At 34.3% G+C, this 14,365-nt stretch overlaps 1 protein-coding gene across 1 annotated transcript in view; it reads left to right on the top strand.

Moving 5' to 3' along the window:
- The window catches only part of LOC134252266 (muscle-specific protein 300 kDa-like), a 133,986-nt gene that overhangs the window by 10,708 nt on the left and 108,913 nt on the right, over window positions 1-14,365 (top strand). Inside the window, 16 exon segments of the mRNA XM_062734705.1 lie at window positions 2,097-2,158; window positions 3,471-3,560; window positions 6,829-6,972; window positions 7,434-7,594; window positions 7,881-8,077; window positions 8,300-8,391; window positions 8,826-8,963; window positions 9,241-9,552; window positions 9,943-10,315; window positions 10,647-11,170; window positions 11,406-11,729; window positions 12,085-12,234; window positions 12,496-12,798; window positions 13,003-13,164; window positions 13,436-13,656; window positions 13,934-14,042. Of these exon segments, the coding sequence (XP_062590689.1) occupies window positions 2,097-2,158; window positions 3,471-3,560; window positions 6,829-6,972; window positions 7,434-7,594; window positions 7,881-8,077; window positions 8,300-8,391; window positions 8,826-8,963; window positions 9,241-9,552; window positions 9,943-10,315; window positions 10,647-11,170; window positions 11,406-11,729; window positions 12,085-12,234; window positions 12,496-12,798; window positions 13,003-13,164; window positions 13,436-13,656; window positions 13,934-14,042 (3,362 nt within the window).

Raw genomic sequence — 14,365 nt, forward strand, 5'->3', positions numbered from 1 at the left:
ATAAAAGTTACTTATTTATAGTAAAATTTCAATTCCACTTGTATACCACACTGTTTATAAGCCTTAATTTGAATGTATCTTTCTCCTTCACGTTGTAACATGACTGTGCATTATCAATTTGAGAATTACAGTATCAAATGTGAATTCAAAGTAGCCCATTGTAAGAATCAATAAGGAATTGTCCTATGAATAGTTCATGAAGTATAATTAACGGTACTATATATAATTCAGAACACAAATACAATACACCCTTGTAAATCTGATTCCTGACATGTATCATGGTGTATATACTTCATGGCGTGAGCAAGCAAGTATTTGTAGATTCAGATGAATCAATGATGCATATTTTTAAGTGCATTTGCTTAGTACATGCAGAAATAACTCAAGCATGAAATGTATAAACAGAAATGACTGCTAGCTGCTCTAAACAAGTAACATCTTATATGATGGCTATAGGTATAAAAGGTGGTTCGATGAACTGGAAACATCGAACAAAATTGAACTGAAGCAGAAAAGAAAATAAAGCAAGGGGGATTTAGGTCTTTTGGTTAATGGAAACAGGGGTGGTTTATTAGGCCATTGTAAAGAGAAGGGCAGCCAAGTATGAATGGCGGGAATGGTATATACTGCCACAGGTAGATATATTGATTGCCAGGACCTTTAACAAGAACACAACAGGACTGTATAGATCCATGTTAAACTGATCAGTCTAGTGACAAAGACTGCAGAGAGAGAGAGGCACAGCAGGGCCGACATCTTCAGGAAATACCCAGCCCCAAGGGAGACGATAGGAGGTCGGGGGAACTCCTATCTGTGTACTGAGGGGCTTGGGAGGATCAAAGAATTTTTTTTGGGAGAATCAAAGAATTTTTGGATTTTTAAAAAATTCGATGATTTTACAGAAGGACATGTAGTTTTCGTTACCTTAGATGATTCTTTGAATGTGTTGTTGAAAAAGATTTTTTTGTGAGAAGCATAAACTGGCACAATAATACTGGCAATACATATAAAGACAACACATGTTTTATTTTACATAGATTAAAAAAATTCCATTGGATAAACAAAGTATGAATCCAAACATTGACTTCTTTTTATAGTGTATTTGCTTTGCGGATTTAATAATCTGTGCAGAGAGTGTTTGCACAACGAGTGCTTTCACTTAAAGGTAGGAAGTTCATCAATTATGATTTTTAATTGGACGAGTTGAAAATGTCTTATGCTTTCTTTATGAAGATGAAAGTCTGATAGAATTGCTTGCTATATGGCAAATTTGTTCATGTATATGTCATTGAATTATCAAAGTTAAAGTAAAAATTTTGGGATTAAAATTCCTGGAATCAGCTCAAGTTATGCTGGACATAATACCAAGTGTTTTATTTTACAAAGATTAAAAAATTCCATTGGGTATAGGAAGTACTTCACATAGTATCATCTGCTAAGAAAATGTCCAAACATATTTCAGAGGGGACAAATTTGCTCTTTTTATAGTGTATTTGCTTTGCGGATTTAATAATCTGTGCAGAGAGAGAGTTCTCAACAGGGCAATGTGCGACAGCTAGGTTTGGTGTTTTGGAATCTCTCCAGAAATATACCCAAAATATTCTCCACCTTTAAAGTGAATGAAGCTCTTTTGCCCATATTCAGCGTAATTACATTCCACATGTTTGCTTATGGTACAGGGCAGTGTTTAAATGCTCAGTACTTCAAACATACTTGTCGTGTTGTGTCTTGCCCTCAACGATTAATTTGTTTAAATGGAAGACACACATTCTGGGGGCATTATTAATATAAGTTCCTTTGAAATTAACTTTTCAACCCCAAGCTCCTTTCTTAATTTCAATTTAGTTCATTATGGTTTCATTTTCCTAAAATCCATATGAGATACTCTAGCTTGCAGCTTTTATTTCAATTTTGCATGTTCAATAAACATTTCAATAAAAAGATTCAATAATTTTAAAAAATCTTTTACTTGTTACAGTGTACCAGCATTGCTGTTGATCAAAACCACTATTATATAGTACCTTGCAAAGTTTTTAATTTTTAAATATATTAAAGAATAAAATTTTTAATTCTTTATAATTTTATTTTATTAATAGATGAACAAGAAAGAGTCCAGAAGAAAACCTTCACCAACTGGATGAACACCTACCTGAAACAGGTAAAAATAAAAACTGACACGTGTACCTGACAGGAGGAAAATAAACAATGGAGCCTGACAAGGGGCGCCTGTCCATCTCCCATAATATCACAGCTCTAGTAACATTTACAGATGTAAGATCACACTAACTGTCAAGGGAGATTTGTTAGTTATCATTAGTTAACCAGACTTACACACTTAAACAAGAGCAGCTGATGACAGGGGCTACAATGGATGTATGTATAAGGTGGAAACAAATCAAACAGCTGATCTTTAGGGACTTTTTATTGGTCTTTGTCACTCTGAGGTGTACGGTGAGCTTAGTGACTGCATGCTTGGTTTAGTCTGAAATTAAGTTTAGATGATACAGCAGCCTAGGGAACCTGTTAAGTTCAGAACCTTTAACAGAAAGAATAGAATTGACTGCAAAGTTATGTCAGAGGCATAAAACATACACATACTCAAGGGAACATGCTTATAATGAATTCAGGGAAACTTGACAAATATACCTGGTAATGAATTACATTCATAATGAAGAAAAATGTTTCATCCCTTGCACTTTGCTATATGTTTATTGTATACTCTTAAACCGAGATTAAGAGTTTATGAAATTCACACACACAAGGGCACGGGTTAGGCTAACACATGGCTTTTTTCCAGAGACATAATATATTGAAATTTTTTGATATATTCTTATTTAGAGAAAAATAGTGATAGATGACTTTGCTATGATGTTTTTTAGTCAATCCATCATAATAATTGTCAGAAAAAACTGCAACATTGAGAGGAGATAAATAATGACATTAATTCAAAAATTTGTTTTTTATTCAATAATTTAAAGTCAAGTTAGGTTTCAAAGGTCAAGGTCACAGGATAATAATATATTCAAATTTGGGTAATGAATTATGTCTTTCTTGGCAATGACTTTGTAGCTATTTATAGGTCTACAATCAAAGTCGATACCCATTATCAATTGTTGTTGGTCACACCTAGAGGCATGTTTTCATCTAGTAAACTATAGCCTGCATGCCCTCAACATCATAGGGAAATAAGATAAATATTACAAATTTTGTCCAATTTGACAGTTTTGTATTTTAATTGAAACATTTTGATGTTAAGATTACTATTAACTGCAGGTTATAGAGAACAGCTAGGTACAAGTTATTTCCCCTCCCTCTAAGATATCCCCCCACCCAAACATGTGATACAGTGCATTGTAATTAAATTGATTTATTTGAGAAGATAAATGAAGGACTCATTTTAGAAATATCTATTCCTAATACATGTATACCAAAGGCATGAATTTTGAATTTTCATTTATTTTTCCTTCTAGAAAAACATGAAAGTAGAGAACTTATTTGAAGACATAAAAGATGGAGTGTACCTGCTGTCTCTTCTAGAGGCCCTGTCTGGAGAAAAACTGGTGAGTATTGCCTCTGTAGGAAAAAAGCAAAACCAAGCAGAGATTTTTATTGTAGTTGTTTCAGTTAACCCTTTAATACAAATTGTTAGTTTGTGTAAATATTTGGGCAAAGTTGGCCATTATTTAGAAAAGTTGGTCGTATCTCACTTACCTCAGGCTGTATATAGTCAATTAGACAAACTATTAAAGAACCTGAAATTATTTCAGAAAAAGGAGTATTTATTGCCAAAAATTGTCAAGAACAATTCTTGATTTTTAGGATATGGGATATAGGAATGATTTAAATGTGTTATTTCATTCCAGAAGAATGGTTGGAGATTAAAGGTCAATTCAGAATATGTCCTCATTTTTTTGCTTGATGGAATGTTTTACACAATTGTAATGTCCAGAGTTGTTTACATTCATTCAATCCATATTTTTTGGGTGTCCTTGAAGTTGTTCTTTTGAAGATTGTCATTTTATACATCTTGGTGCAGTATTGCATGTCAGCCCAAATGCAGGTCAATTTGAACTAATGAATGCATAGTCAAATTTTATTTCTTTCATATCCTTTACTCAGGTCTGATTTCAGTATAACTTGCCAATTGATGCATTTTATGTCAAAGATTTGTCGTAGATAATAGGATATGGCACAAGCACTTGATCCTGTAGTCAGTGAATTGTGACTGTTTCAAAGAAGATAATTGGTATCATCCAAGAGAATCTTTCAATGTCTGAATATTAATTTTCATTTACTTGGATTGAAACCTGTCTTGTACCTGCAAGATGTAAGATCATTTTGCCTTGTAAGGAACCCCCCATCATTGAATGTGGTACATCTCTTTGTGTAGAGAGATGCAATGTACGGACATGAAGATCTTATTTTGGAATAAATGAAAAGGCAGAGTCATACTTACCTTGAACACTGCTAGTATAAGGAATAGAAAACTCAGCGATGTCAATTGATGCATTCAAAAAAATTAGGTCACAGTGACCTCAATTTTATATTGATCGTATCTTCACTTGTACTTGCAGAATATGGTCTTCAAAATTTGACAAGATAGCATTGTGAAACAATACTTATTTTACATGCAGTAATTATGCAAAATAATGTAAATGATTTATATGAATGGTGGAGGACAGGCAGATATCACTCTTTTTTTAGGGTGGGTGGGAATCAGTGGCTCTTTAGGAGTGGCCTGATTAGCAAAGGACTGAAAGTGTAATATACAAGGATGGGATCTATTTATCTGTCACACATACATGGAATGGCTATATACTTTCAATATTTCAAAGGTTAAGTCTTTTCATTGCTCTCTGAAACTTTATGGCGTCTTTGAAGTGTAGGAATTCAGTGTATTGGAGGTTCCCAGTGTGAAACAATTCAACAGTGCAGCTCTTTTAACTTTGGTCTCATTGTTTGTTCTGCTGGTGGTAAATTATTTACTAAAAGAATCAGAAACAATGATATATTGTCAAGTACTTTATTGAATCATAGCTGTCATCTTGTAAATTCAATACACAGAATACCTTTATCATGTACGCAGGGTCTGAAAGATTGGTCTATGGTATGTGGCTGTATTTTAAGCATACGTACATGCAGAATGATCTGGTTATTCAAACAAGCCCAGCATTCTTTATGTGTAATAAACAGATTATTGATGGATTCGGTGATTTATCGATTTGCCCAATATTTTCTTGTCTCTACTTTAAATCCCAGGAGATATATAAGACTTCGCAATGTGTCCGGGCTTGTCCTCAGGTTTAAAGGGAAGGCCAGCAGCCAATGTTGAAATGAAGTCTTGACATATACAAATATTTTTGTCACCATTATAACAACTTTAGTAGAGGTCCAGTTTTAAATTGTTATGAGATTGCTACAAGGTGCCCCCATATGTCAATCCTTGATAGGAAAATTACCCTTGATTGAATTTTCTTTCATATGCTGTTCAGTTTACTGAAAAGAAAATAGTGGAAATTCTATTTGTATCTCTTTATTAGACCCCACAATATGTACTGAGAGTTTCATTCCCTTAAGATTAATAACAATATGTTTGATAGATGCATAACCTAACCTTATTATGTCACATTTAGGCAGCCAAGTTGAAATGAAGTCTTGAAATATACAAATATTTTTGTCACCATTATAACAACTTAAGTAAAGGTCCAGTTTTAAATTGTTATGAGAAAATAGGAAAATTACCCTTGATTGAATTTTCTTTCATATGCTGTTCAGTTTACTGTAAAAGATTTTTAAATTTATTTTAATTTTTACCAGTAAATCATAATGTAATGGTTTGAGTTGTGGAAATTGGCCATTTAGGAAAGTTGGTTAGCAAAGATTTTTACAGTGGTTATTTTAATTTTTTCCTGGTAAATAGAATGGTTTGAGTTGTGGAAATCGGCCTGGTAAGCTCAATTGGTAGAGTTCATGACAAATGATGCAGGAACCCAAGTTTGATTCTTGGTTCAGCCCATGCATTTTCTCCTTTTCTGTTGCATTAATCTAGTGTCATTGACCCCTGGACTTGCAAGTGAAAGTTCTGTCAGGAGCAAAAAGAATTTGGGATCATTGTCTTTGAGAATGAAAACAATTAAGGGAGGGTGAATCATGCAATACAAATAACATTTTGGTTTGGGCTGTGAATTTTTAGTTTACAAAACAGAAATTAAATAGGTGTGGCATCTTCTTTTGTATGTAACTATACCAGGCTAGCATAAAGTAACACAGATCCTTTAGTTCCTACCATTGCACCTTTGTTTATTTACTAGTGGTGCAGGGGTATTAGGCAATATATTCAGCTCTCAAATTCTTAGAGATGAAAAAGGTCAGTATAGCTTAGTCCTCTATAGAAATTTTTATGTACTGAGTACAGTATGCATGTGACATTCACATGAATAAGTTAAAAAGAAGCATTTTAGTTTTCACTTGCTAATCATTTTACAAATAATAATTTGTGACATTCTATTTTGTCAGGATTAATATGGACCATAATTTTATACTTTCAAGTAATCTAAACTCCTGAAGAAATATATTTGAATGGCTTTACGATTTTTAAAAGAAAATAAAGAGGTTTACAATCTTTCCCCTGTAACAAAACGCTTCTCCTACAATTTTGTACCTTACAATATATGGCACACAGGCTAGCCAAAAAGTGACATACGGTGTCCTTTATATACTGAAATTCCTTTAAAACGTACTTCTAAGTGTTGATCATAACAACCAAATTTTGATCATCAGCTTAAGGTTTATTGACATTATTTTAACCTTTGTTATATATTATTTTAGCAAATGGAACGAGGAAAACTGAAGCGAGTCCATCACGTCAGCAATATATCTACAGCTCTCAAATTCTTAGAGATGAAAAAGGTCAGTGTAGCAGAGGCTTCTAACATTTCTACGATATTTATATGTACTGATTACAGAATGCATGTGACATGAATAGCATTGATTTTCTTTTAACTTAATAATAATCGGTTTTTGATTTTGATGAATTTTTTTCTAAAAATAAAATTTTCTGTGAAATTCCTTTCAAATCTAATCCTTCTACAGTTTTAGTTTGATTTGCTGATGGAAAACACAAAGATACATAAAATGTGCAATGGTTTTTGATTTTGATGAACGGTGTTGCCATGGTTACTAAAAATAAAATTTTCTGTGTACTTTCTACAGTTTTAGTTTGATTTACTAAGCACACAATGACTAAAAAATATATAGTGTGGTTTTATACAAACCAGTATATTGCTTCACTGATTTTTATTTTCCTAAATGATAAAGAGAATCAAATTTCACCAGAAGTTTTAATTATTTGGAAAGCTGGTCACAAAATGTAAACTATAACTATGAATATTTTTGAAAAAAATACTCTGAGAATTTATTATGGATTCTTGAAGATTCTTCAGAATGATATAATAATATTAATTTGCGTTTTTTAGATTGAAGACACATTTGCTCAACAAGATCAGGATCCAGACAAACCTATGTCAGCGCTAGAGAAATTCCGTATGAATGCCAAAAAGGCACTTCTAGCTTGGACAGGAAATGCAATTACAAAGTATGGAATTCTTCATATACAGTAAAACTTGTCTAATTTGGACACATGATTACAAAGAAATTTGCCAGATTAGACAATATTCCAGATCAGATGACATTTTAAACAACTTAGTTTACTTTTTAGTTCATATTAGGCAAGATTTCAGAATACACAATATCTGGATTAACCAAGTTTCACTGTATTTCCAAAACGATTCGATGTTAAATTTAGTAAATAATGTCATTTTAAAATGCTTTTTATATAGGTTGTCAAGGTCTTTTTTGACACATTTCATGTGATATTGTAGGAAATATGGAATTGAAATCAAAGACTTTGGTAAAAGTTGGCGAGATGGCTTAGCCTTCAATGCCATTGTCCACACAATCCGTCCAGATCTGATAGACTTTGAGAACGTGAGGAACCAGTCAGCCCGCGTCAATCTAGAACAGGCCTTCTCCACTGCTGAGGATCACCTGGGGATTCCAAGACTCCTAGATCCTGAGGGTAAGTGGAAGTCTAGGGGCTGGTTTACCAAATGCAGTCAATTCTCATTAACTCAGACTCATTATGTATATGATCAGTAAGATTGTGTATTAGCTGTAAGATAAGCTGTTTTTATGTATTGTTCATTGAAAGTGCTAATTACATTGTGTTAATTTGTCTACAGACACATCTATAAAATAAATAAGTGTTGTTTCTAAAAATTTAAATTGTTCCCTGTTACAGATGTGGATGTTGAGAAACCTGATGAGAAATCTGTGATGACATATGTGGCTCAGTTCCTGAAAGCTTACCCCGAGGCAGGGGAGGATCCAGCTGTAAGTCTAAATGAATGTAGTAAATATTTATAAGATTGCCTCTAGGTGGGGAGGATCCAACTATAAGGGAGACTAAATGTAGAAAGGTCAACAGTGAGTGTGTTGGGGTCACCTATAGGTAGAAGAGAGGATCCAGCTGTGAGAACAAATTTAGTAAGGTCAAAAGTAAACATATAAGGTCATACTTGAGATGGGGGATCCATAAATGAGAATGAACATATTAAGATTATGAGTAAATATATATATGATCCCCTGATAAGATAACAAATATCGACTATTGAGACCCTATGCCTTTTCAGACATTGACAACTTTGAAATGACATGGGAAATTTCTCAATGAATCCATATACCTATAACAACTTTGAAATGAATATCAGATTTTAAAATGTTACTTAAATTCTGGTGTTCTTTAGATATTTTATTCTAAATTTCAGTTGGGACGAAGAAGTAAGGACCCTGCTACGCAAGAGATGAATGACTACACTGACCTTATGACCTGGTTAAGTACCGAGGCTGAGGAGGTCCTACAGATAGTGGACCAGCCCGTCACTGACAGGCAACAGGAATACATGGTAAATAACCACTGGTCACTTATATTCAATCACCATATTTGTTTAATATATGAATGAACTGCTTGTACGGGATAATTTTTTAAGCAATAGTGCTTGCAAGGAATTTGGTATGTTAGCATCAAAGTCAGTTAACAGGTTGTTGTTTATATCTATGATTGATGTCTAAAATCTTTTCGAGAAAAATCTTTAAAAACTTTTATCCTAGTAACTTGAGGATCTAGGATACAAGCTTTATGCTGTTTTAAGGTCCATGTTAAAAATACTTGGCGTTTTGTAGGACTATTTGGCTTTTAAAGCTGAACTTGACAGAAGACAAGCTGTATATAAAAAACTGGAGGAGAAATGTCTGGCCAAAAAAGCCTTAAAAATCACAGAACCGATGTGGCTGGAATTGAACACAAAATGGTGCAGTGCTGCTAGGCGAACCAGAATGTGGCTGTGGAAGTTAGACGCCAGTCTGCCGGGGAAGCTGGGAAAGTTTGGAGACTGGTTAAACCAGGGGGAGGAAGTGTTGGAGCAACAGCCAGAAAACGCGGAGGACAGACAGGATCTGGCACAGCAGTTAGCCAAACTGCTTCAGGAATCTGTGGTATGTACACTGTACATGCTTGTTTGGGATGAGATAAAACTATTGGGAATCAAGGGGACATTTAAAGAAATTAAAATCAAGAAAAGGAAGCAAATGGTAGAGAGTATCGATTCTCTTATTTTTGAACCATTCTAAGGGAAATGCTGAGATGACCAAAAAAAATGCAAAAATATTTCTAGTTTTCCTTAGAAAATTCAATGACTGCAAAAATGAAATGTGATATGGTATTGAAGTGATCTGTAATATTTTTAAAAATGAAGATTAAATAAGTCATACATGTATGTAAAGTTTGATAAATGCTGATAGGTTTATCCTTTTTGAAAAAACTTAAATATACTATGTATGTATATTTTTTCGTATACATTATATGTATGTTTTTTTTTTTCACAGGAATATTTCAAAGATGCAGAATCTTGGAAAACATTCTTTTATCAAGTGAAGAAAGCTGGAAAATACGAGGGAGAATTCCTGATTCAACCTCAGATGGAAAGCTTAGCCAGTCGCCTGACAAGTCTACTGAAGGAATATCCACGACGAGAAAAACGGTTAGAGTTTGAGGAATATCAACAGAGGGTAATGGCCCTTAGAGAATCGGCAGAGGCGAAGCTGGAAATCTGGAACGAGAAACTAGGTCAACAGGAGGAAGTGGAGCAGCTGTTAGAGGACTACCATGACTTTGTGGATGCTCAGCAGTTGTTTAACAATTACAATCAGCTCTCGACTCAGCTGGACAAAAAGGCTGAAGTCTGGAGGAAATCAGCAGGTATAAGTCAAAATCTGAGAGAAATGTTGGCTCTTGTTTATATCTGAGTGAATATAAAATTTGAAGCAAATTTAAGAAAGACAGCATTTACTTTTTAGCACAAATGTGCTGGGTGAATTTAAAATGGGGTAAAACTGTTTGCAGGTATAAAAGGTATAAAGTAACACTTGATACAGTATACATGTATTACACAGTTCAAAGAGGCAGAGTTGTGGTTCAGTGGGCATAGATTTAAGTTATATTGAGATTAATTTGACAGAATGAAAAGTGTAAATAGGTCTTTAAATGAAATTTTACAAATTTTAAACACTTAACTGGTTTCGTTTTCTAGGGAAAGAAGGTGAACAGCAAATATTGGATTTTCTTAAAGAGGAAAGGACTCAGTGGAAAAATGTTTCCGAGGACATTAAAAATGTGTTACCCAAATTAGAAGGTGCTTTAGAAAACTGGAAACAGTATAATGCAAACATTGAAACACTGACAGCATTTATAAATGAGGGGGAATCGGTGATGTCCCGGTCAAACGAAGAAAAACAGCAGCATTTCAGTGAAATCCCGGTCTATCAAGAAAAACTTCAGCAGGTCACAGAATCAGGGAATTATCTCATCCGTGTCTGTCGTGAACCGGTGGCTGAGGAAATCGAACAGACTCTAGCTCTACTGAATACGGAATTTAAAAATGTTACAGAGAGTTTCGAGGAATTCAAAAAAGTGGAAATTATTGGAAAAGGAAGACAGGAGTATGCAGAAGGCGTAGAGAGGCTTTCTGAATGGTTGAAGAATGCAGAGGAGTTGATGATGCAACAGATACCTTGTGTTCATTCAAACCTAAAGGAACATTTACAGGACATGACGGTATGTATATCTACCCTGTCAATGGTGTTGATTGTAATTTACTTAATCCTTTCTAGATTTTTTATTTATCATTTCCTTAATTCTGATTTATTTGCATAGAATTTATCTCAAAATTTTTATAGAGAGCTACAGTCATGCTGCTGAGCATATGATATCGACATAAACAAATACCGGTACTTATTTTTGTTAAAGAATACTTCATTTACATTTATAATAAGTGTGTATTTTTATGCAGATGTGTGGGAATCAAATCCCAGAAATGGAAAACGATTTCAAAACCACAACCAAAACAGCTCAATCCCTAGTCAAAGACAGCAATCAGGATGTGGTCAACGAAATGTTACAGACTCTTAATATCCAGAAAGAGGTCATAGTAAGACTGAGAAAGGAAATCCCAGAGCGCATCAAATACCTCAAAGCCGTGCTTCCCAATGTAGAGTCCCTAGAAACAGGCATCTCGGATCTGAATATCTGGTTAGATAAAGGAGAAAAAATACTCAGTGCCAACAAAATGGAGGGCTCTCAGAAAGGAGCTGAGGAGATGCTAGAAAAACATAAGGTATGTTGGCTGTAATCATTATGACCCCCCCCCCCCTCCCTGGCAAACACAGTTTGATCTTGACCCAATGTAAATTTGACAAGATATAGGTCCCTGACTGGAAAGTAAAATACTGTGTACTAATATGACAATCTGCAATTTCATCAAAGAAAAATTTTTACCAATAATTTGAAATATTTTGTGTGAGAGGTACATTTATCATTTTGTGAGCTAACTCTCAGTATTTGTGTTTTTACTTTATCTTGGCTTAGTTAAAAAATTACAGAAAAACAAATTAATCTTTAATATTTGATATATTTCATCTTGACCATAAAAGCAGACTATGAATGATGATAAAACATTAATTTCTTTGAAGGCATTCTTTCAAGAAACAACTTACCAGAAATCCATTGTGGAAAGCAAAAACAAAGTTCATCAGAAGGTGACCAGTACAAAGTCCAAATTGAAAAACGTAGATTTCAGTCCAGTGGACGATCCCATGTCTGCACTCAATCAAAGATTTCAGGTACTGTATAATTTTGGTACCCGACTCGAAATTTTATGAATACTTTTAAAATATTTACTCTTAGAGCCCATAGAGCTAATATAAGTGTGTTAATTAATGATGCCTTGAAAGTGTGATATTTCTTGTACATGTGATCTATAGCAATTCTTATAGTGTTATAAATTCTTGTTTGCATTAAATTGTTCATGGCTTACATTTTGCAGTATAATTTGATTATATACCATGACAAGTAAAACTTAATTATCCTGTAACTTTTGTTAGGAGTGTATAGGAAGTGCTAAGGACTGGGAGAAGAAGCTGGAGAATCTCTGTCGGTTATGGCGGGTCTATCAGCAAAAGGAGGCAGCTGTAGACGCCTGGATACAGCAGGCCAGGGCCGTGCTGGACGACCAAGCCGACGACCCTGAAACCTGCATCCGCAAACACAAAAAGTTCTTTGACAAACTGGACCACAGGATAAAGGATGAGTGTTTGAAGGCGGGTCAGGACATTGTGAATGTTCTAGAGAAGTGTGATCAAGTGGAAATTCAGGAAAGAATGGCTGACATCAATGAGAGATGGAAGGTACCTAACATGGACAATTATAAATTTTTAGTTTCCAGCTTTTCAGCTTTGAAAAAAATGATGTTTTATGGGGTTTTTTTTTCCATTTAAAAGTTGGTATTTGAGAGGAGATTTTAAAGGAATTTAAGCTATAGAAAGTTTCTTGGAAAGTTCAAGATGTGCATTTGATAGCCATAACCCATAATCCTCTTCTTTTTTTTGTAGGCTATACTTGCAGAAGCTCCAGTGTGTCTACTGAAGCTGGAGTTCCTCCTGCCAGAAATGAATTTTGTGTCCAATGTAGAAAAGGCTGAAGAGACATTAAAGCAAGAAAAAGCACAACTTCAACGAAATGAAAATGTGAAGGCAACACTTCAGAAACACAGAGTAGGTTTTTTTCTCCCCCTAGAGAATAGAAATTTGTTGTGCAAATTAATGAAATAAGAATCTAAAGCTTACTTCAATTATATCTTTTTCACGTTTGTATGAAAATGTATAACATTAGTAGGAAGCAAATTTACTTTTTTTTAATAGTTCAGTTATTCATCTATCTCACGGTTAGAAATTGAAATAAATGATATTTTTGCTACATTGACATGCATTGCATGATATTTAATTTTCAAAATGTACATTGACACATTTTTCTTTCTTTATTCAGCAAATGTTCAATGAAGGTCCCTTTAGACCCACTTGCATCAAGAATCTCGAGACGATGCAGAAACTGGCGGTGGATCTAAATAAGCTGGACCCTAAAGATCACAGCTTACAGGACAGATACGAGGATAACAAGGCTCGCTGGGACAAACTCCTGTCCATCATGGACAGTGTGTGCTTAGAACTGAAGCAGCTCCCAGAAAGATGGAAGGAATACAACCAAAAGTAAGGGTTCTAGGCAATATTAGCATACAGAGTTGAATTGAACTACCAGCTAATATTTCTGTCATGAAGATTTCGCTGGCTTATGGAAAGGTCACCCTGTAGTGACCCAAACTGGGATGTTGTTAGATGTTTGAGAAGTAGTAGCAGATTTGGAACTAATTTTTAATCAGATTGGGTTGATTTATATATTATGCAGTTCAATAAGATAGGCAGTTAATTGGCATCAAATTTGAATGTACATGTATGAAGTTCTAATTATGAAACAATATTTTCACAGACTTGATGACTTTGCTACAAATGTTGCCACAATCCAGGATTTGATGACACAGTTACAGAAAGAAGATTTAACTAATGAGGAATACAAAGATCTACAAGCTAAATATCAGGTGAGAGGCTTCTTCATCTACGTGTATAATGTGAGTTTTCAGCTCACATGACTTCATTCCATTACTGAAACATGCAATATTATATTGACATATGCCAGGCTTAACTTTCGGGAAAAGTTTACAGTGACATCACACCACACAAGTTTGGATGAAATAATTTGCAACTTTTACTGTATTAGCATAATAAACAACAATAAAACTTATCAATGCATTAAAAAAACTTGCTAGTTAAATCCCATGTAGCTGGTTATAAACAAAGCACTAATCACGATGAACTTGTAAACATGATGTCTGTTTACATGTATGTTTTTAGCTCACCTCAA

The sequence above is a fragment of the Saccostrea cucullata genome, unplaced genomic scaffold, assembly GCF_032062105.1.
Source record: "Saccostrea cucullata isolate Sc308-1 unplaced genomic scaffold, CSIRO_AGI_Scuc_v1 ctg130, whole genome shotgun sequence".
NCBI lineage: Eukaryota > Metazoa > Mollusca > Bivalvia > Ostreida > Ostreidae > Saccostrea > Saccostrea cuccullata.